Source organism: Falco biarmicus, chromosome 1, assembly GCF_023638135.1.
Source record: "Falco biarmicus isolate bFalBia1 chromosome 1, bFalBia1.pri, whole genome shotgun sequence".
In the NCBI taxonomy this organism is placed as follows: domain Eukaryota; kingdom Metazoa; phylum Chordata; class Aves; order Falconiformes; family Falconidae; genus Falco; species Falco biarmicus.
Window position 1 is genome coordinate 3,468,755 of NC_079288.1, and position 24,396 is coordinate 3,493,150.

The 24,396-nt window shown below is 41.0% G+C and overlaps 1 protein-coding gene across 3 annotated transcripts in view; it reads right to left on the reverse strand.

Annotated features, from left to right (window-relative positions):
• Positions 1 to 24,396, reverse strand: part of CEP112 (centrosomal protein 112) — a 171,843-nt gene that overhangs the window by 58,310 nt on the left and 89,137 nt on the right. For all 3 annotated transcript variants that reach the window (XM_056330394.1, XM_056330410.1, XM_056330402.1), the window contains one exon: positions 4,950 to 5,180. In XM_056330394.1, coding sequence (XP_056186369.1) covers positions 4,950 to 5,180 — 231 coding nt within the window. The remainder of the gene's footprint in view (positions 1 to 4,949; positions 5,181 to 24,396) is intronic.

Consider the following 24,396-nt stretch of genomic DNA (forward strand, 5'->3'; position numbering starts at 1 on the left):
ACAACTGTCAAACAGTTATTCTTAATTAGGGAAGCGGTACTCACACAGTGACCTTAACTTCTAATTCCCCAGGCATTTCAGTTTCATGTGGACTTCCCACCAGATGTGGGTGGAGTGACTGTAAGAGGTATAGACTAGAAAACATTGAAAATGTCAAATTTTATTTAAAATAACTGAAGTCTCAGAGTACAACTAACTGCTACATAATTAAAATCTACCAAGCATGATTTGCATGGCGCTGGCCAGGTTGCATGTCATCTTGGAGTCTGTCTCTCAGAGCAAAGCATTTCAGAAATACTGAAATCAGAAGAATTGTATTCCAGAAACTAAAGTGTTTGACGCTTTTTTTTTTTTTTGACTACAGCTTCACCCTGTAATCAAATATCACGTGTGTTCAGCACAGTCAATACACAAAAATGTAAATTACTTCTCCACAAGAAAAGCAACAGTGAAAAAGAATTAGATGTTCCTGGAATCTGCACAAAGATTTAACAGGATGAGTCAAAATACCTATTTAAATATAGAAAAGTAGTCAATAAAACCCTAAATGTTGAAAAATATTTGGGGGGGGGGGGAGGGGAAGAAAACCCACTTTTTTCTCCCACTCCAATTTACTCATGTGTGCTGCTCAAAGAGAGCATTTTTATGAGATATTTGTAGTGTTCCAAAGCTGCTTCCTTTGAGCATTGTTAGCATGTCTGCTGATCTGCTCGGGTCATGCTTTCCGAACGCTCATTTGCTTTGCCAAGAAAATACCACAGATGAACATTACAAACAGTTGCGTTAGCCAAGCTTCACATCTGCACGCACTTAGAAATGCAGTTCATCTCTCGCGTTTAGCGATTTCTGGCAAACCTGAAAATGCCTATAAGCTTTGTAGAGTCCATTACACCTGGCTGATTAGCGTTCGTGCCCTAAGTGCTGCTGCTGCAACCTATAACCCACCTGTCTCCCTGCTGAAATTAGTCATTAGTGGAGCCTAACCACAGTACTAGGTATTCTCTAGTATGTTTATTTCTTAAACAGTTTATATTTCATCATAATGAGGTATGACTTCAAATAAAGCCAAATAAAACCACCGTCTCATCAGAAAATGCTATAAACCACTCCATATAATGAAATGCAAGCAAATTAGATTTAAACTTTAGAAGTAAATCAAAATGATTACGATTGAATACAAGTGTTCTTCTGAAACAATATATGAGATTCCTCAACAAATAGACAAGAAATAAACTGGAGATATTCTCAAGTCATTTGTATGTTAGGGACAGATAACAGATATTATGAAAGTACTGAAGTGAGGCTTCAGTTAAACGCCAAAGAAAGTGGGGTTTAACTGAAAATAATACCTGCAACAGGGAGGGTCACTGAAAAATTACAGACTTTTTTGATTTTGTGGTGGTTTTACCCTGGCTGGAGGCCAGGTTCCCACCAAAGCTGCTCTATCACTCCTCTGCTCAGCTGGACAGGGGAGAGAAAACAGAATGAGATAAGTTATAGAGGGCTGAGATAAGGACAGGGAGACCACTCACCAATTAATGTCACAGGCAAAACTGACCTGACTCGGGGAAATTAGTTTAATTTATTACCAGGAGAATGAGAAATAAACCCAAATCTTAAAAACACCATCCTCCCACTTCTCCCTTACTCACCGCCTTAACTTTGCTCCTGATTTCTCTCCCTCCGCCCTGCCAGCAGCACAGGGGACGGGCATGGGGCTGTGGTCAGCTCATCACACGTTGCCCCTGCTGCTCCCTCCTCCGCAGGGACAGGGCTCCTGAGCCAGCCTGGGGTCCCTCCCATGGGAGACAGTCCTCCATGAACTTCTCTCCAGTCCTTCCATGGGCTGCAGCCCTTCAGGAGCAGCCTGCGCCAGCAGGGTCCCCACAGGGGCACCAGCCCTGCCAGCAAACCTGCTCCAGCGCGAGCTGCCCACGGGGTCACCACCTCCTTCGGGCATCCCCCTGCCCCACCATGGGCTTCATCATGGGCTGCTGGGGACTGTCAGCCCTGGCGCCTGGAGCCCGCCCTGCCCCGGTGCCTGCAGGGCTGCTGCTCTCACGGACTCACTCCTCTCCTTGGCTGAAGTTGCCCTTGCCCCACTGTCCCACCCACCCCCTGTGAACCTGTCACCCCCGTGGCCGATGGGCTTGGCTGTGGCCAGCACCGGGTCCCTCTTGGAGCCAGCAGGCACAGGGGAAACTTCTGGCAGCTCCTCACAGAAGCCACCCCTGCAGACCCCCCTATGAAAACCTTGCCATGCAAACCCAACGCACCTTTGTTATTATTTCCACAACAGCAGATGCCGTGTTTATTTTTCTATAGTGCAGGTTACGTGGTGCCATTTGGCAACCTGTTAAATATTTTCCCACTTATCATTCCCTAGCAACCGGGAGATGCAATATCTGTCAAAAGATATTTGCTTTTAGAATCACAGGTTCAAAAACATTCTCGTACTATGCTCATTGAGCAACTTCCTAGCATTGCACGCTGTAATCACTAACAAAATGAATGAAATATTGCAATAAACAACGTACCATCTTTAAAGTTGAGATTTTTAAGCAACAAAAAATGAAAGACCTTGGTAAATTATGTGGCCCTAAATATTGAAAAGCTGTCTACGAATACCAACAAATATTTAAATGTCCAGCATGCTGGCAATGAAAACTGTTCCTCTGCCCCCTGCTCTCCTCCTTGCCATCCACACTGTGGCAGGGCTACGGGGAGGGCAATGCCATATGAATCCTGTATCTCCTTCTACCCCATGTTTACTTCAATTTTTCTTTTCACTTAAGCGTTTGTCATTTCTTTTGTATTTCATCATGTTCACGTGAACGACAGTCCACAATTACACCGAGCAAGCCACGCAGAAATCAGTATTACTCACAACACAGACCACAGAGGAATGAGATCCTTCACTTGGGAATGGACCAACCTCCTGAAAATCTGGACAGTCAGATGTTCCATGCCTGAACAGTGACATTCAGCTTCCCTTTGGATTTTTAAGCAATCTTTACAGACTTGGCAGAAAAAAAATATCAAATTAGAGGACAAATTTTGCTCCCATATTGTCCTAAATTTCAAGGTAACAAGATTTGCTAGAAAAATAAAAAGACCTTTAAAACCAAGTTTCAAAACTCATGCTGCAATTAAGATGCTTTTTGCTAACCCCCCACTTGGATAAAATCTCCTTCATCAAAGTTCTGCAGCCTTTAATAGGATCAAGATTCGAACCAAGTTAGCCGAAACTGTAACTTGTGAGCTTTAAATGGAGTTTGCCCTCTAAGCTACTTTAACTTTTGGACTTTGTGGCCAATTTCCACAGCTCTACATTTGGAAGACAGAGACGAAGCAGAATGTTAAATGGTTTGGGTTTTTTTGAAGGTAATGCAAGGTATTTTCACATGTCTGTGAAAGACTTTCCAACAGAGATACTTTTTTTTCCCCCCTCCTATCTTCTACTCAACATGTGCTCATCTAATTAGAGGTAAAAATGGGGAAGTAGGTTAAATAAAAACAATTTCAATAGCAGTTAATATAGCTTAAAATTAAAGGGTTTTTTTTGAAAAATAGAAAAAAATCCAACAAATTAAAAAAATACTATTTCTGACAGAAATGACAATTCAAGAGTATTAAAGATATTGCCCTATGAAGGATTATTTGTAACTTTAATTTGAGGATGTAAAGAAGTTAACTTTTCTTTTGCTATACTACACATGTAAAAAAAGATCAAAGAAAGAAAAGAATTGAGATTCAAATTCCATTTTTAAGCAAAAATGACAATGTCTTCCTGAGTTAAAATTAATCCTTTAATGATGAATTTCAAAGGTTTAAATACTTTCTGTGACCTTGGCTTTAAATAATTATGCCAAGCGGAGCTTTCCTTACATTCAGAAAAGATTCTGAATTGTTGATCACAGCCATTTTAATGGCTTCAGACTGGCTGATTTCCAACATAATCCTCCAAATGCTGTTTAAAATTACAGACCAAGAACCTGACGCAGGTAAATGAAATGTCACTTTCACAAAGGCTGTTCAAACAGCATATGCAGATCGTTAATTTGTGCCACTCAACATCACTTTGCAATAAAACGTATGATGTATTACATGAATGCATATAAAAGATACTTCAACAACTATCTGCTTACATACACAGCATCTACCACAAATACTAAGTAGGGGTTTTTTTTTTAGTTTAGCTTAGGAAATAAAACTCCCAAGTTTTAGCTGATATCATCCGTAATGTGGTGAAATACTTGAATTCAGACACTGGTACCAGGGGATGCTCAGCAAGCACTGATGCGCAGCCTGTGACCCCACCGAACAGCACGGGGCAGGGGAGTCTTGATGCCTCTAAAATGTTAATTTGTATTTTCAAGCCTTTCACAGAGCCCTTGCTCACCCGGTGCATGCAGCCAAAAGCAGACCAGCCACTGTGAGCAACTAGACCAATTTCCTTGCAGTTTTAGCCTGAACCTATTCCTCCTTCAGAACTTCCCCACTTTTTAACAGAGAAAAAGCTTGGTTAGACAGAGCCGCCCTTTCTACTCTACCTATTCCAGCAAAGGAAAAGTGATTAGCCTAGTCTTTGGCTGGCTTTGCTTTTGAAATCCTTTGGATTTTTGAAGTCCCGCCAGCTCCCGAGGACCACATGGTCATCCCCGTTCCGCACTCACCGCGGCTGGAAGGTGCTGCCCTGGCACCGCTCCCAGGGAAAACGGCCCCAGCAGCAGCCGCTGCCACTGCGTGCTCCAGGTCCATCGTTGTAGAACCACAAAACTCACGTTGTGATCGCGGCATCCCATGTCAGATCTACAGTATACATCTCATTTTTCAGCCCAAGTGACCCCTAAATATTTCTCCTCAGTAAAACTTTGCTTATCTGACTTTTGGGGTGATGGCTGCCGCTTTGCCATGCCACAAGCAGCAGCCCTGTGTGAGCCTCTTACCTTGTCCAAGGCCACCTCTGTTTCTGACACATGTAATTTTTTCAGGTCTAATGTCATTTTTTCTGCCTCCACTTTCAGCTTATTCACTGCTGTCTCATGGTCTCGAGCTGCCCTCTGCTTCTCCTCTTCCCACTGATGGTTCAGCTCCAGCAGCTGATTCTTCCACTGAGCGTTCACCTGGACAAGCTCTTCCCTCAACTTGTGGATTTGGTTCTCCATATCACAGATAACCTGAAACCAAGAACAAAGTAAAAAAAAAAAAGATAAATAAATACACCCACAAACCAAAACCCACTTGATTTTCTCTGACAGGCTGCTAAGCTGGGGTAGGAAGCAGACTTAAATGATTCTCTTATTGCTCTTCCCTTTCTCTTCACACGTGCAGATGAATACAGCTCCCCCTGCCCAAATCATGGATGGAGCTAGATTTACCTTTTTGAAGAGGGTACCCCAAAGGTGAAGAAATTTATTTTGGCCTGTAATCACTACATGAGATGCCCATGTCTTCTTTTTTTTTTTTTTTCCCTTAAGAAACGACCTGCCACCTTCTAATGAGATATCAGTGTATCATCAATCATTTCTCAATCGCTGCTACAGATTATAGACCGTATTTCATCGTAACGTGCTAATGCGCACCAGGAACGTATCAAAGAACACCCTCCTCCGGGTGAGGGAACTGGAGCACGCCGAGAGAGGATGATACGGGGCAATGCAGAGAACCCTTATGACTCTGCAAACACAGCACAGATAAGATACACAACCTTTAAAATGCAAGAGACAAACTTCAGAATCCACAACTCTCTTTTGTGTGATCACAGATTATCCTTCGGTCCTTGGGAGGCAAAACACATCGTGCAACACAGCAGCAGTTATATGTGGTGTTACTCCTACAGCATACAGAATACACAATGCTATGTTACAGTAGCAGCAGTAGAGTACGCATTTATTACTTTGGAATTACACTTGCACATAACTCTTACTAGTTACTCTTCTAATGCATTTCTTCTGTAGCTTCTTAAATGAAGTATAGCAGCATCACACCTGGGACGCAAACCAGTTGTCCTTACAGCTAACTCTCATTTATGGTGTTGCAAGCACATATGTGTTTCCATTCATAAATATAATTCTGAAAATGAGCATTTTCATGAAAAAACTCACACAGTATTTCCCCCTTCCTCCTCCCTGCTTTACAAGTAACTTCACAGCTCCCTGGAATTGTGTCATAGAAATGTGACAATACTGAGACAAGAAACTGATGTTCTACCAAACAGATGTAGGTGACTTGGCTCAAGCTTATTTAAAGTTTCACAAGAAAATCCGATGAAAATTGATTGTATATTTACAGATCCCATTGCCCTGGAATGCCAGTTATTGATTTTAGAGCTCTGAACTGATTTCTCTCTCCAACTACTGTTTTTCTTCTTTAGACATTTTTAATGTACTGTCTGTGTTCAGCTAAACCATCTATTTGCAGTCCCCGAGAACCACATTACTACAAACCTTTCAAAAAGAAACATTCATTTCTGACCAAAGCTGGGAAATGAGTTACTATCAGATATATTGCCTTGTACATCAACATCCCAAGACAGACAGTTACAAACACTGTGATCTGAGAGAAAGAAAGAAAAAAATAAAAAAAAAAACACATTGAGGCTTGAAAGTTTGCCTATTTTTTTCAAACTAATTGAACTGTATGGTATAATAAAATACATGTCTCCCCTCAAACCTTCAGTTGTGTCCTTCAGCTATCACAGCTGTAACATGTATTAAATAATATTAACCATCTTGGAAACTTATCACAGGACTGACTTTTGCTTCCATGCTTTCTTAATTACTCATTGGCATTATTCCCTACTACGTCAAAGGTAAAATTCTGTGTGTGTGTGCGTAGAGATGGAATGAGCACATAATTTGTGTACAGAAGTATAACACGGGTCACATACTTCAGCTATATCAGCATCATCTCATACATATGTTTCATATAGTATAATCTGCACTGGATCCTTTCCTTCCTTTCCTGATCTTTTCCTCTACACATGTTTAATTTTTAATTAAATCTGTACACAGATGAAAAATGTAAAGTACTTTTTAGTCTATAATGACAATCTACAATATACTTTTATAAATCTTTTGGAAAATAATTTCACCTCAAGAGCATTTAAAAAACCCGATAGCCTAACTGGCTTCTACTTAACCAAAGAAATACTAGGTCAATGAAGATAACAGCTGCAATTTCTACAGGATGATACTCGCTGAGTTCTAAACTGACATATGTAGCATTTGGGTTTTTAATAGCCACTCCACTGCAAGTCCTGCCTGGAACAGTAACAATTACCTTTTAATCTGTGAGTGTTCTTTTTGAGAGCTCATCCCCCCTCCACTACCACTTGCTTTTTCCTCCTTTTTTTTTAAATAAAAAAAAAAATCCTTAAACTCTTCCCCCCCCCCCCCCCCCCCCCCCCGTATAAGTGAAACTAAGATATTACATTGCTCAGAAGTTTCCTGAAAAGTTTGATAAAATCTCTAGGATAAGGAGCTAAGGCTAACTTCTTATAATATAGGGAAAATTCATTCATAAATCATATTACAAGCCCAAATAGAGATTGGGTGAATTCCCAACTCAACTGTTAGGTCTCTCCACTTTACTTCATCCTATATTCAATAATTCTCATACAAAACCTTTAGAAAATTGAATAGCACAATACAGTGTTTTCTACTGCCACGTGGAAGTAGTAACAGCTCCAAGCCTTCCGAGGCAAAAGTGGGGAGCCAAAAGATAGTGGGCTGAATGTTATAGGTAAAGTAACAGTAATTAATATGCAAAGGCGCATTAATGTTGGACCTAATAGATGGCAAAAGCAGATTTGGTTCTATTAGGAAAGAAGAAAGAATCTGAAGACGGGGTGATGGCAGCGAAACTAATATGATTAAATGAGTCCTTTTGGAGCAACTTCACTGCTAGTAAGATGATGTTAAGAGACATCTAATCTCTCCAAAGTGACTGGGAAAAGCTTATATTGGGGATCACAGACACAGTTCTTGTCAATTACTTAAAGTAAGTCTAGTTCTCACAGCCAGATTATTTTTTCCCCATAAACAAAGTCACTGGCAGAAGCAGCTTACAACCGAACAACTTGCTGCATAAGACAACTTGGTGCGACACGGATGTCTTCAAACTGCTAAAGGAAATGTATCCCAAACTTCCCACCACTAAGATCCTGCTATTCCACATGCCAGGTTTAAACAACTATAATTAGACTTAAATGTAGGCACATTAGTACTACTAGGAAAAAAAGCCCAAGATGACATAATTCTCAGTTGTGAAAAATCCATGAAATATAAAACTTTAGAGTAACCGTCTTCTGTTAACAGTTCTGGGGAAAAACAAAAGATGCAATTACAAAAGCTCACTTCTCATGCTTGAGATCGGAACGCACGGTTTCTTTGTAAAATTGAACCCTCTTGCTCAGTATTGGTTTCTTAAATTCTTTTCCTGGCTGCTCAAATCCACATTTGTGAGCCATGCCTATCAAATTGTTTGCATGGTCCAAACAACAACCTGGGTACAAGAGCTGCTGTGAGAAATACACCTTAAACACTCCACCAGGGCAAATCATTCTTGTGCTAAACATAAGGCTTAAACTTAAGAAATAAAGACTTCAAACTATACAACAGGTCCGAAGTTTTATTGCTGCTTGCTGCCTTTATGGATCAAAACGTTATGGTCTTTATTTCATTTGTATAGGTATGAGCAAATAAAACAAAAGAGATCTGTATCTTTTTTACAAGGAAAGCAGAAGCTCGCAGTGTTTCCACAGGATGGCCATGCCATAGCAGCGTGCCCCAAACAAAAGCATTTTGCAAAATGAGTATTAATCCACACACAGGAAAACAAATAGAAAGAAAACGCTAGCTTACAGAGTATCCCAAATGGAACAAAAATACAAATATGCAAACTGCATGGGTTTAGAGATTATATGAATTTATATGGCACCCTTATATGACAATCCCATAGCTGAAGAAACTGCTAGCTGAGATGGTGACTTCTATTTCTGTTTCAAAGGAATAACTTAGAATTCTAACCAAGAATATCTGTGCTGAAATAGTGTCATAAAAAGGGTGGGTCATAAGCCCACAGCAATTTGCCTGTAGGGAAAAAATAGACTTGAAAGAAAAAAAGAAGGTTGCTCACTCACTTTGGCCTATTTAAAATGCCAATAAATGTACTGCAAGTTATTTGGAAGGAAAACATGTGCTCTTAATTTTAAAAAGTAAATTGCATAAGAAAATACAAAGTTGGCAAAACGTTTAAATTAAAATCTGTTGCTGATGTCTGAAACTCTGCAACAGTTACATGCAACAGAGATGAGCAATGGACCAAATGACTACATTCTAATTAAAAAAAAATAAAAATAATATTCCCTTTATTTTTCAGGAGCAACTACTTCAACCCCATGAAGCATTTACTTGGATCACTTTCTAAGGAAGAGGCTGAAGCATGACTGCATCTTTTATACTCACAGCGATGGAATACACGGACTCCACTGTCTCCCTCTCAATGTCTTACACACCAAACCACATCCACCCCATCGCCACATTCAGCTCCAAAGAGTGTCAAAGGCACTTTAAAGTCACATCAACAAGGCAGTGCAGAGCAAAGATCAAATCCACTCTGCACTTATTCCCTGAGGCTCAGATCTAGAGTCATTTAGGTGTTGCTTCAGCAGCTTGTACAGTAAGTGACTAACATCTCCCAGCAGATGAGGCTGCAATAACCCTTCACCACTCTCCGCTGCTGAGCGTACTCCGGCTGCTGAAATAGCGCATCGCTTACAAAGGCCACTGCAGTTCTCAAGTGGATCAGGACAACCCTTCAAATGGGAGTTCCAAAATTCTTCTGCGTTGGGCTAACTTGGCTTCAGCAGAAGATGACTGCGTAGGTCTCAATGTGCCGTGTTGAATTTGGCTTGCACGTCACATTTTAAAAAAATGAACACCACCCCCCAAAACCTCTGAGCAGTTCCACGGACTTAGCTCAGACATGAACTGTCAGGTTAGATGATCACAATGATCCTTTCTAGGATAATAACGGAAAATATCAGCCCGTAACAGCCCTGTTAGAACCACCTTCTGCCTCCACGTGCCAGCACTGTCTCAGCATTTTCTCCACTGGAAGAATATTAAAATCAGCGCCTGCACGCGAACAGTGCGCGATGCGGGACCGTCAGCTGAACCCTCTGAAAGGGAGATTTGTTTGTGTCTTGTTACACTGGCGTGATGTGACAGAGATGGATGAGGTATACGTAACGCTGGCTATTGGGTAGCAGATTATTTTTGAAAGGAGATCAGGCCAGTCAAGGGAAAGGAAGTCTGTAGTAAAAACAAATCTCACTTTGATGATGAAGAATTAAAAGGAAAATAAGGAACAAAGTAGAAACTCCCAGTGATTCAGTGGTGACAATGACTCCCTTTTTACCCACGATCGGTACAACGTCCCAGAAGAGGTGGATGAGGCATCCCATCCCAGACACACAGCAACTGGTGGCATACTTATTGTAAAATACCTTAGGAGGGATTATTAATATGAAAGCTAAAGTAGTTTAAACCACCAAAGCTTTAGAAAGCCCTGAGAAACAGATAATACAAGTTTCTCCGACATCATAAAAATAAGCAATGCATCTAACATAAAAGAATGGCAAAAAAGTAAACACGTTATTTGTTTGTAGCCCTAAGCTTAGAAAAAAAGTACAGCTGTAAGACCTTCAAAGATGTGTAATGTTCATTTGTGTTTAAAACAAAATTGGTTTATATTAATCAGTCTTACGATTGCAGTTTCACCAAGTCACAGTAATAGGTCTTACACTTGATTCCATTCTCGTTTTAGGCAACTACCCCCATCTAAATAAAGTTTTGTAATTAACTCGATTATGTCCATTTTAACCAACTATATTGAAAATATTTTTTATATTACAGCAATTTCAATTAATATATGTTAAGAATTTATTGTTCAGTTTCTCTTGTGACTGGTAAAATCAGCAACTTGTCAATATTATGAATGCTTAAAAAGATAGATTTGATTTGCAAAGAAAACTACTGCAAATGTCACGCACATTATCACATGGGTAATGATGTGGCCAAGCACAAATTAACAAGGATAAGTAATAAACAGCTATTTAGCTTTCACAGCACAATCTATTACACTGTCAAGTTTAAATGCCTTTTGGGTAAGAACACACAGGCCCATAAATATGGTAATTAAGGGAGCAGATAAATGAAATGGTGTGAAGTGAAGTGAAAACGAGCAACAGTTCAATGACCAACAGGTTGGTCTCACCTCCTAGGAGCACTGAAGGAATCTTCCAAAAAGCATGGGGCTGTGCAAGCTCTTGAAATCATGGAAGCACAGGAGCCCTGGTAGCACCACCATCATTGTAAGTAGTCTATCAGTAGTTTAGTACTTCCTGGAAACATTAAAGATCAGCAAAGCTAAAACTTCAGTACTCAAAGAGATGCATTTTACTCTATGCTTATACAGTATTTTGTGCATACTTCAATGTTCTCATTCTCGAGGGGAAAAAACTCCGTCCGTAACACTGGTGTCGTTGCACAACTTCCTGACTAGAAGGCATCTTCATCCTATATGTGCCTACACTGCAGTGATGGGGTGAAGTTATTAATGCATTCCTAAATCAAACGTTGGCAGTTTATAAATCAGGCTGTATAATATGACGTTTAGGTATTCTCTTGTAGGGAAGCCGTTACACAAACCAAAGTGGTACTCCCTAACTCGCACAGCGTACAAAGAGTGGCAGCTCTCTAGACTCAGATGAATGTTCAGTATCAAAAAAAAAAACTTAGGTAACAGCAGCGCAGATGGCAAACAGTACTAACAGTAAAATGTTTGCTGTTCACCAATGTAAAATCTGAATTCCCGTATTATAGGGCTTATGCAAAGGTGTATCAACTCCATCTCAACACAATCCCAGCTTCTCACCTTTGCAAATGCACCTCTGACATCTCTTTTGAAAATATCCACTAGGACTTGTAAAGTGAGGTGCTGAGCTGCTAACTTACATATTTATTCTATTAATTTTAACAGCATTAAGCTGCTTTTAAGCATCAAACCTCCTTGGTAAGATTCTTTACTTGGATTTTTTCAACATCGTGTATGCTCTGAAAAATACCTCTAACATTTAGGCATCTGATAAAAGTATATTCCTACCAACCTTGCTTATTTTGTACCTACTAGGGTGTTAGTTAGGGCTGGGGGCAGGTTTAACACCACCCTACCTGTACAGTGCTGCTGGAGGCTAAACATCACCCTGTTCTTCACATTCAAACCACGGTCACCTCCCGCCCTCCACCCCAAACTCCTGCACATAACAGAGTCCCAAGAAAAGTCCAGCACCCTTTAAGACTACATTTTACTTCTTAGTAACACGCTTGCTGTATCTTGTCTACTCTTGTTCTACAACTTCAGCATTTTCCTGAACCACCACGGAAGTGTTGACTCATGAAGAACAATAAAGAGAAGTTAGTTACCTTCTGCTTAGCTCTTTTTCATTAATGTTATTGAAAATGAAGAGTGTATCCCTGCAATTCCTATAGAGAAACATGCTTAGGCAACTTTTCCTTTCCATAGGTAATCTAAACCCCAAACTGTTCACTAACTCTGCCAGGTATTTCTGAAGGCTGAAAAGAAATATGTAATAGATGGGTATCAAAACGCCAGTAGGAACAGTGACACTGAAAATACTGGCAACATTTTTGTTTCTACATCTATGACTACATGTGAAAAAGGGGCAGCAAATTTTCGAGACCTGCTGTGACGCGGTATTAAGCAAAACACAAATTTTTATGATTTTTTCCCCAAAAAGGAGCGCGCTGAAACAGATCTGGACTTTTAAAGAAGCCAGTTAGTTGCCTAAATCCCGGCTAATGTAAATGGCACTTAAGCTACAAACTGGGCTTTTTTTTTTTTTTTTTAAAAAAAAAAAAAAGGGGGGGGCGGACAACAACAGTGAGGAAGAAAGAAAATGAGACATCCAGTTGAACAGCTCCACAAAGAGCTTAAAATTAACGGCGCTTACTTTGATTTCTTAATTTACATAAGTGCATTTGATTCCAATTTAGTTAACAGCAGCTAGAAAGCAGAACTTCATATAGGTTGGTTATTGTCACTGCCTTCCTAATAAAGTGATTTTTAGTCAAACCCCTACACGTGTAACTAAACAATACAGTGCGCTGGTGAGTAAAAGGATTACTTCCCAAGTTGAAATTGAGATAAAAGTAAACACATTTTCCATTTAACAGTTGTAAGGCTGGTAAAAGACTTGGCCCTTTTTCCTGGAAGACAGATCCAGAACAGTTTCGTATCACCTGATTTATGGCATTTTCTTTAAAATACATTAGTGAGTCAAAAATTAAAACATCCAGCCTTCGCCTCTCTTTTTATCTGATGAAAGAAATGTTTACATTTGTATTTTTCGTCATATAAACAAAATTATTTGAATAAGACTACTGAGAGTCCTACCCAGAAAGGATCAGGCGGAGGACTCTTTTCCTTCTGTCTTTCTGCTAAGAACTTTAACGGAGATACTCAGCTGAGCACCTAACAATCTACCTAACTGCACTAATGGAACTTACGCATGATGGAGATTAAGAAAAATAATAATCAACCAGTCATAAATACCTGCTTAACACAGTGAACCCCTAAAATGGCTTGTAAAAGCAGAATATAGATGAAATAGAGTGGCTAAAAAAATAAAAATCTCTATCTAATACCAGGTTTGCTGCATCATACAAACCATAACAACCTATCCCTAAATGACGATTGATGAAAATTACACCAGACACGTGTTTAGTTTTCCCTGTTTTCCTTTATGAAAAAATCTAAAGCTTTATTTTCGGTATTTCAAGATGTGAAAGGAAAGTGTTCCTTTTGGATGAAGACTTTCCTGCTGCGGAACACAGCAATGGAGGCTGAGGATCTCTGCAGTGGACTGGGAAGAGCTACCCATCAGCCTGAGAGTATTTCTGTGTCCAGCATCCCCTAAGTCAAAGCTTTAAAAAACATTTGCATTTAAATTTTGCATGTATTAAATTTAAAAGCATTAACATTTCCTGGACAACATGTAATTCTGATTTAAATGCAGACACGATGTATTACAGATTTAAGGATTACTACAGACATTCATCTCTATGAGGCAGCAAAATTAAACGCATTATCATTCCTAATTTGTCCCCAGAAGAGGTGCAGGCTGTATTGTCTATGAGAAATGTCTCTTCCCTGTCAACTAACGAAAAGCCTTCACTGGAAGTAAAAAAGCTACAACAAACCCAACCCCCCAGAAAAACCCACTCAGAAAAGCATCACACACTTCTCTTTTGGATGCATTTGTTTAAATTGCTGCTCGAAGCAAGTGCATCTTTTGAATATTCCAGAAGTTTCACCCCACGCGTCCCATAAGGGGTTTATGTATGGTGACTGTAATGGAAATGGCATTGGCTGCAGAACTTGACAGGACAGACGTAAGACAAGATGCAGATAAAAGCCTAAGTAATAAGCTCTTCACACATAAGATACCTCCCATCTTCAACTTCTGAAGTTACTACTTGTAGAAACGCAAACGTTGGATACTAACTCCTGTCCAGGTGACCTGCCGTGACGCCCCCCAACAGGCGGCTGAGGGACCTGAGGAAGACTCGTGGTTCCCGTTGCTGTCCAAGCTCTGCCCTAACAGTTAATCAAGGTGATAAAGATAAATTTTTTCAAGACTCCAGCGTAATCACACAAAGGCAACTAAGGAACTGAATGCTGTTATTCTCTGGGCCGATGCCTGAAGAGGACTGAAATGCACTAGCCTGTGTGTACTGCTCTGCTCCGCTGAAGAACCTCATACAGCGGGAACCTCTCATTACTGATGTCATCTGCTGTATTGAAGGTGACAGTCTCAAAGCAAGCATGAAGTCCTCATTCTAGGTCTCATGAATGGCGGTACATGTGGGCAGAAATCCTGAAATCCAGCAGCTTCAGAAATAAAAATTGTGTCACTTAGAGGTTTAAAGTTTCTACCTTTACAAAGAGCCTTCATTTCTGTAAGGCAGTAACAGTGGTTGCGGTATTGCTGTTAATCAATAAGTTGTGGGACATTCTTATCAGTACGTTAGCTGCTTACACAAATAAGATGCAAAATTACAGACATGTGCAACTTTTTGACTTTCTCCCTTCTGAAATCAACTTCTACTTGGAAGAAGCATATTCTAGTTGACTATCTTTAGCATCAATCCTTATATCTGGTGGATAAATTTGTCACCTCCATCTGCGGATGAAAATCTTCGAGAAGGAAGTCTTTAGTCTAACCTAGGCATCAGGTCAGAGTCATGGGCATCCAATGATGGTACCTGCTGTCACACACAATAGCTGACACCATTTCTAGTCCCTCTCTCTGCACCTTCATCCTCAAGTGCTGGTTGCACTACTCCCATCATCTCGACAGTGGCTCTTCTGAGCTCAGAGACCTTTTGGACGCATCATGCTCCACAGCTACCAGTTCAGAAAAACAAGATCAATCACAGGATGTTGTGTACAAAATAAATGAAAACTGTGCATAACATTCCTTTTCTTGCAATCGAGAGTATGTTTGGCTCAGTATCTTCCTCTGGCACCTTTACATTGATCTCTATCCTTTTCATCCTTCTCAGTTTGTCCTTGAATTCAGTTGATGCCACTTCGTTTTCTGAATGACAAACAGGCCACTGCATCCTGGGACAGGAATTTCTTCAGATTTATTTATGCAACTGTTTTGAATCTACTGTACTTTGAATAAATATTAATATATAGTTTAAATGTAAACACACAAACTCTATGAAATACCAGCAAAATAAAATAACCCATCAAATAAATCCATTCATACAGGTCCATGTTTATGTTTACTACACATCCTGCCATAAAAATAAAATAAATCCAACCTCAAAATTGCATTAAGAGATGAGGAACAATGTACTACTCCTAAACGGAATACTTTGGCAGGGAACAACAGTTGTGGGAAGGGCTCGAAGGAAAAACTGTTGACTGGAGGCAGAGGACCAAATGGAGCAGGCTCCTTTCTGTACAACAATGAAGCACAGTCTTTTTAAGAGGACATAATTTGCAGACTTTTGAAATTACTGCTTTTACTTTTTTTTTTTTTAATTTTACTTTACTTTTCTGGAAAGCATCACTGTTCTGAAGGACATAGTCTTATTATGCATTACTTATTATGTAAAAGAAATCATGCTTGTGTACCACATTTTGACTAACATGAACACAAAGATGAGGAAACTAATAGAAAGATTTTTTTCTTGAATACCACTAGGCGGTATTTTTGACAAATGATGCATTTATTAAGTCAGATATTTCAGTTTGCTCCGTGCATGCCTAACTACCACGTTAATGAAGGCTATTACTGTAAAGGAATAGGAAGGCTGTCGCTGCTAAACCTCCCCGAAACTCAGGCACAGAAAAACCAACATTGCCTTCCATGTAAATGACTCCATTAGAAGCCATTACTGATTAATGCTGCGTACTCGCTCGCAGCCTCTGATGCAAAAGATGCCAAAGATGCCAAAGAAACATTATCACAAGGGTTTGTTTGCACAGCTTCAGAAATGATAGTAATCTACTAAGCATCCAACACAACACTCAGGTAGAGCAGGTAAGAATTAATTGGTATCTTCCCACCCCCCCACACCACCCCCCAGAATTTCAGATGCTGAAACTGTTTTTCCCTTTATTGAACCAGCTCGGCCTAGACCAGCTTGTCCCGCAGTGACATGTATATTGAATACAAATCAGACAGCATAGCTTTAAATCTGTGTTGCAGCTCTCATTTCCAATTCGAGAACTGTACTATAATCATAAGCTTCTGGTGGATGAAAGGAAATCAGCTCTCTGAATATTAGCTAATGCCACATTTGCAAGTCCTGAAGAGATCTGTGCTGTTTAAAAAAAAAAATAGATCATTTCTCGTGAACCTATATATATGAATCGCTTTGTACTGCTCAACTGATAGAAGCGATGCCTGTGCTGGGATTAAACCCTTTTCATCATAAAACCTCATCTGGTTCGGAGTCCAAGTCCATCAAACCTTTTCCCTTTAAAGTCCCGCCTTTGATTCTACATCAATTTATTCAAACCGCAGCTGGGTGGCTGAAAACGAAAGGACAGCATCATTTAAACCAACCATGTTCCTAACTTGAAAGAAGGGCTATAATTAAAAAAATGGGCATAAAAGAATGGAAATGGGATAATATTTTTTAATGGTAGTTCAAAGGCCGACAGATGTCAGAGCCTTTGAAGATGTCAGTACACTGAGCAAGAAGTTGCCATTAAATAGTTTGCCTGAGAGGTGAAGCAGCTTTTTAATGACTGAAAAAGCCCTTGCAGACACATCCTTGTGTTTTTAATTTGTCAGAGTTTCTGCAGTATTTTCTGATTAATGACACATGATTATAACTGCATAGCATACATATTTTTATACTTTGTTAAATGAATACTTTATTCCACATTCCTTCAGTGCCAGATAAGAACAGGAAAGCTTTACTACAGAGTCCAAAACTATTCAGATTGCTCAAATATTTATGGTAATTCGAGGGGATTGGCCAGATACAGAGCTACTATGTGTTGCTACCTTTTGTTCTTTAACGGTGCTATTACTACTGCCATCACAATGGGCATGCATTAAGCCAGCATGTGACCCAGTAACGTATTGTACCCTTCTAGTGCCCTAAACAATCACAGCTTTCAAAACTCACTGATGAACAAAGTCATCAAATCAAAATAACATTTAGAAAAATTCCTCAAGTGATCCTAAACAATACAAACAATGGCTGCCAATGTATTGTAAACGGAAAAATAACTTTTCTCAGAAAAAACACTCCGTAGTGCTAGGAAACATCATTTTCAGAAGAAAAACACTAATATTTATAAATGCAGATGAAGTCCCCACCTTGGGCTGAGAAGATGCTCCTGCAATATCCTTTGTGCCTCTCTTAATATACGCATTTTTTTCCTGTTTTCACAATGAATGGAAACTGTAGTAGCTCAAACCCCAGGGACAACTTCTTTTGCTCCCAGGAGCAAGCTCTCGATCACTGGATCGTCCCTTGTGAAAGCGTGCCCGCCAAGCTGAGCGGGTCGAGCGCAGGCAGCACCCAGCCCTGGGGAGGGACAGGAACAGCCAGTACTGCATGCCTGGCCCTCTGTCACACCTGAGAGAAGTCATTCACATGACAACACAGTCATTATAAGGGAATCTGATTAACGAACTGTTCTTTCTGCTCTTCCAAATTAGATTCAGCTTGTTAATCGGACCATAAATTGAAATCTGGTGGGGGCTCGGCTAAAACTTAACATCCAGAGAGATTGGAGGTACCTTAGCAGAGCTTCGTGAAATCAGTTGCTGGTCTCCCCAGCACATTTACGTGATTTCATAAGTATGAATATCTGCCTTGTTGCAATCCATATCTGTCAGGAACCTCTCTGTAATAACCGTGCTGCCTACCACCACCATCACGAACCTCCTCGAGGGGAGGAAGGTAACTCTTGGATATTCACTGCTGCTCTGTGATGCATCTACAGCTGGAGATGAAGAAAGTGGTGAGCAACAAGTGTCCTGCTATGTTTCCAAAACACTGTATGGTTATCCAACCGCAAAAGCAAACGCTGGAAATTTTGAAAAGTCTATGGCTGCAGAGAGAAGTGTAGTTCTGAAATATAGTTCTCCCAAAAGTATTTACTGAATGAAAACAGAGCCCTGCTAGGGAAAAACACGCCTATGTTAGGATTCCACTATAAAGAACATGTAGAAGTGGACAACTGTCAGCACAAACAACTGTAAACCCAGTTTCCAGCTAGCCTGCAGCCTTCCTTCTCAGGTTATTCTAGTTACCTTCAAGGATAGTTTTATTTAAGAACACAAAGCCTAACTGACCCTGCATCACTAGAATACTTGACTTTATCATGAATCTCACAGAGACTTGAAACTTCATTCTCTGAATGTTACGTTACACGCTTTTCCCCGCTTTTCCTAGAAAGCAAACGGCAGGTACAAGCAGCTGGGAAGCTGCTTGGCAGGATGGGGCGCAAGTGGCCACAGGGGACGACCCCTACAGCCAAGGTGTGGGCCAGAGAAGCGAGATGAAGAGCTCCCTCCCTCTCCCACCACACCGCAGGAGCTCAGCAGATGCCGGTTACGTGGGGCTCCGGTCAGGAGCGTTGAGACAGGGACACTCGTGGCATGTAATTAAGCGGGGGGGGGGGGGGGGGGGGGGGAGAAGGGGTGAGCTCTGCTCATCTGCTCCCCTCAATGGCTGTTGACGTTGCCATTGTACAGAGACACAGTACTCTCTGTTCATAAAGAGTTATTGTTTTAGCACGATGGTAAAAATAGGAAAATAAAATGGCCAATTTTAAGTGGTTATAATTTAGCTGAAATAAAACTTCAGAGAACAAAGAAAAGGCGCTTCTCTAAGCAATGGGACTTCCTACTGAATTTCAAATTAATTTCACAAACAAAGGAATGTTACCCACAAAAGATGTCTCAGACTTACAAATAAACACTACAAGATTCTTCTAAAATGTGAAATATCAGACACTCGGAAAATAACGTTTGGCTACAGCAAGCCATACGAGCCTGCAGAGCTGAGCCGTTCGGATTCTATCCATTAGAGGGCAATAACACATACACCCGCACACACATCTGCACATCCAAACACACACGCTCCCGCACGCCCACCCCACCCCCCAAGAGGACTTTAGCTGGAAAACTAGCATTTTCTCTCTAATATTACCAGCGGTATATTGACAGCTTGGGTCCTGCTCCATTCCCTCCCCCTGAGCCCCCCAACAACCGGATCCAACAGATCAAAAGTTACAACAAATTATTCTTTAAATTTGCTTTCCTGCAAGGAATTCAATACAATACATCGTTTCAGGTTTGCAGTTAGTTGTTGTTAAACGTAGCTTGAGTAGATTGAACAACTAGCGTTTCTACAAGCAAATGTAAATAGTTAGGAAGGTTCTCTTGCTTTGAACAGACAAAAAACGTTCTTTACGTCATCTCCCACCTAAAGTCAAACACTTTTCTGTTCAGTCACACAAGAAACCTGCGATAACGGCAGCCGCTGCGGCCATGGCAAGTATCCAATATACTTTAGGTGTCTCTTAATGCTACAGACAGATCACGCAAAGGCATTTTTATGGTGCCATTAGCAGAGCCACTTGAGGGGAGCAGCTCACGTGCTGTGTCTCCTGCTTTCCTGCTCAAACCATGGCAACCTACTGATAAACTTCACTGTTTATCACGGGTCCTCACCCTTCTGCTGGCTGCACCCACTTCTCACATCCTATGAGCACATTTATGTTACCAGCTTACTGGGACAGGAACTGTCTGTTATTATATATTTTCACTAACACAAAGTAGACTCAGACCCCTGAGAGGATTCCAGCAATACAATTAATTACCATCAGCCCCTAAACTACTGCTTGTCAACATCTTATTAGTTACAGAATTGCTGGAGTTTACAGTAACACACGGGCAGCTCTATCAGTCACATAATGACCAGTATCTCCTATGAGCATCCAGACTACACTGATTTGTGTTTGGGTTTTTTTGGTTTTGTTTTTTGTTTGGTTTGGGAGGGGGGGGGTGGGGTGTTTTTTTCTTGTTTTTTTTTGTTTTGTTGGGTTTTGGTGTTTTTTTTTTTTCTTTTTGTAATGATCAATTTGTATTTCATTGGAAACAGTAATTCAGGTAATGATTTCTGAACTAACAGCTAGTTGTTTCCAATGGCTTTTGAATAAATATTGCTTTTATATTATACTAGAGGTTTAATTGAAGATCTGACTTCAAACTTACAAGGTCTAAGATGTAGAATTACGCTCTGGTCACGTGTACCACCCCAGACAGCACACATGAGCCCTTGAGAGGGGCAGGCACCTCGAACTCAGAAATCCCTAATGACACCAAGTGCAGCAGCAGAGCATGCAGCTAGTTTCAAATATTCCAGCATACTCTGTGTTTGCACTGGCTGTCTTTCCAAAAATCACTTTCCTCTCTATTTCTCTTTTCTCAATTCATTTTACAGATGCCAATACAGCAGAAAGCACAGACTACAAAAGAATCCAAGCTGTCAGAGACAACTTTAGAAGAATTGTATCACCTGTGCAAAAGACCGAGTTCACTCTTCATGGGATTTTCAGATCTGTTTCAAGTAAAAACACTGTGTAAGGGGTTTTTGTCTTTTTTTTTTTTTTTTTTTTTTTTAAAGTACATCAGTGTTGTTTTTATGAACTCTGAAGAACAACTTTAAACCCTGAAAATGGAATATTCACCATCAGGACAATATTTTAGTGGCCAAACAAACTTTTCTTACTTGCAATATTTCAGGAAGACTTCCATAAATGTGAATACAAATTACTATGAGATATGTAATTGCAGTTTGAAATATATTGTTTTCTCCATTAAACAGAAATCTACAGCATTCTTGACATCGATACCTGTCATTTTGTCATGATAAACACTCAGGTATTAAGTACCTTCCACATCATGCACCCAGGCATGATTCCAATTAGTGCTGAATAGAAGACAAAATGTCAGCCTAATAAGCTTCAATTTGCAAAGTCTTTGAACATTTGATGATATCATCACTTTGCCAATCATTTCTTGTACTTTGGCTTCTTTTTCTCCACGTCGCCTTCCCTGTCAAAAGGAAGTCTTTCAAATCTACAGAAACAGAAGACGTGAACAACATCAGTCATTGGTCTGACTGAGCTAAAAGATCCAAAAATGACTCCCCGATACATCAACAGGGAACTATGATGTGCACAATATTCCCTCAAAGCTAATCTGCTGCCAACATGTAGAGTAATTGGGGGGAAAAAAGTCTACTTTAAAGTCATACTGTGAAAAATATTTTCTCGCATGAAATCAACACTAAAGAGCTTAAATCACTGTCAAGAGTCTGTGCCACTCCTTCGAAATGAAGAAACAGTATTTGTTAAAGTAATATGACAGTCATTTCTTCAAAGGTGACTGGACCAAAGAACAGCTCTGCTGTCTGACTTCATATTGAAAATATTCACCGCATTTTAAAATAATGTATTTTCTAATTTGTTCCTGAAATAAACAAACAAAACCCAACAACAACAAAAGGTTTCCAAGAAGAAAAATTGCAAAAAGAAAGCACATACACTTCTGTAAGACTGAACACACAAGGCTAGCACAGGTCCAAAGCCTATAGCTGAGGACACAGGACACTTTCTCTGCCTGGAATTTCCCCAAAGGCAGAACCTAAAATCCCTGCCCTTACGCGGACGGCAGGAGAACAGCCTGGGAGATGGCACACCAGGATGGGAAGCGTGGAGCAACCCCAGCAACTACTGGGGCCCTCCAAGGCTCTGCCAGGGCAGCTGGGGCTGAGCACCATTCTGGATGGGCAGCGGTGGTCCCTCCTGAGCTGCCTCCCGGGAGGAGCTAGGTCACAGCGGGGCTGAGCGGAGCAGACGAGCAGTGACCAACAGGTTCCACCACCCGGCTCCAAGAGGATTGCTCGCCCTGCGCCGAGCTGCCCCGTTTCTTCGGTTGGCAGAGCCCGGGCAGGACCCCGCCGGCGGCACATGTTTGTTCCTGCTCAGAACCGGCAGAAGATGAAGCCCCAGCCTGCAGCACGCATGGCAGGGTGCGCCGAGCGTCGGTGCTTTGGTAGGAAAGGGGGTTGAGCAGATTGGAAGGAGTGGATGTGAAACTGCCTCCTGGAGCTGAAACAAGGGGAGGGGGTTGGGAGCACACGCCGAGCGCGGCCCCAGCGTGAGGAGTGGTGCTGAGAGTGTGCAGAGTGCTTGGCTGCCCCAGCTGATGGGTTAGCAAATTCCTAACAGCTGAGGCAGAAAAGGAGACTTCGAAGAGTTGCTACAGACACCAGGCTCGGGCCAGCGGGCAAACAGCTGCAGAGATGTTTAACAGTAGCCAGCCTGGCGTCTGTGCCAGTAACATCATCTTCAGACCCGCAGGTAACCCATCATGGGGGTTTGGGGCTTTTTTGCCCCCCTCATAGCTCCTGTCCATGAAATAGAAGGGAAGCAGGGAAGCCTTCCCCTTCGCTTCCCGACTAAAGCAATAACGGAGGAATCAGCAGATGGGTGGCAGGGCACCCAGGACAGTGCAGCATGCCAGAAGCATCTCAGCTGCAATTTGTTACTGGTTTTCCACTTGAAGGTTTCTCTATAAGACTTTAATGTGGGAGCGTGTGGAGCTTTATGGATCATCTCATATTTCTCAACTGACATATCTTCAGCCAAAGTATGTCAGCTACAGGAGAGGGCAAGGCTTTTCACTGGCTTTGTGATTTCTTCTTCCCCCGTCATAAACCACATAAAAGAAAAATACAAATAAATCAGCTCTCCAAAATTGCTATTTATTACCTCATCATGAAACCGTCTACTGGACCCTGCAGTGGTATTGAGTAATATCATTACTTAAACCATAAAGAGGTTGTATTTATTACTCAAAATTGAGAAAATTAGCATCCATATGGATCTTATTGTTTTAAGACCAGTAATGCTGCCAAAACAAGTGGTGTTAACATTCCAAACTGCAGATTGTCATAGTTTCTCATCTAGTGTTTCATTCTTTCATTTGGTATTTATAATACCTTTGAATTGAGGAACTGAATGGATCATAAAATCTCTCCTATCAGATAAATCATTTAACAGCTAGACTACTGTTCAAAACTTGATTTATGGTGGCAGTGAGTGAATGGAATTAACATCTGCTGACCTAAGGAAGAAAGACTAAATTGATTTTGGATAATCTTTCTCTAGAAAAGGGACGAGAGAAAAGCACACTAAAAAATTTTAACTACTTCACTTGCAATGCATAGCACCTGAGAAGGTAGTCACAGACAGGATAGACCCTAAACGCCATTGCAGGAAAAACGATGGAGTGAAACTCCATGAAACTAATTTCCTGACACATGAGGAATAAAAAAGTCACTGGGAACAGCCAACCTGGATATACCAAGGGCAAATCACACCTGACCAAACCAATCATCTTCTACAGTGAAATGACCAACTCTGGAAAGGGCAGAACCGTCAATGTCTTTTATCTTGACTTCAGCAAGGCTTTTCGTACAGGCTTTTACGGCATCGGTAACAGTCAAACCCAGGAGACGCAGACCGGCTGGGTGTACTGCAGCGTGAGTGGAGCACTCGTGGGGTTTGAAGAGTAGGAGTCCACAGGCGATCAGCTACAAGTGGCATTTCTCAAAGTTCAAGTAGGGCTGATACAGCTTAACATCTTCACTGACGACCTGGATGACAGAACACAAAGAAGCCCATGCAATACTGTGGATGGCATCTTTTGGGGAAAGCTGTCAGTGTGCTGGAGAGCAGGGTTGCGTTTCACAG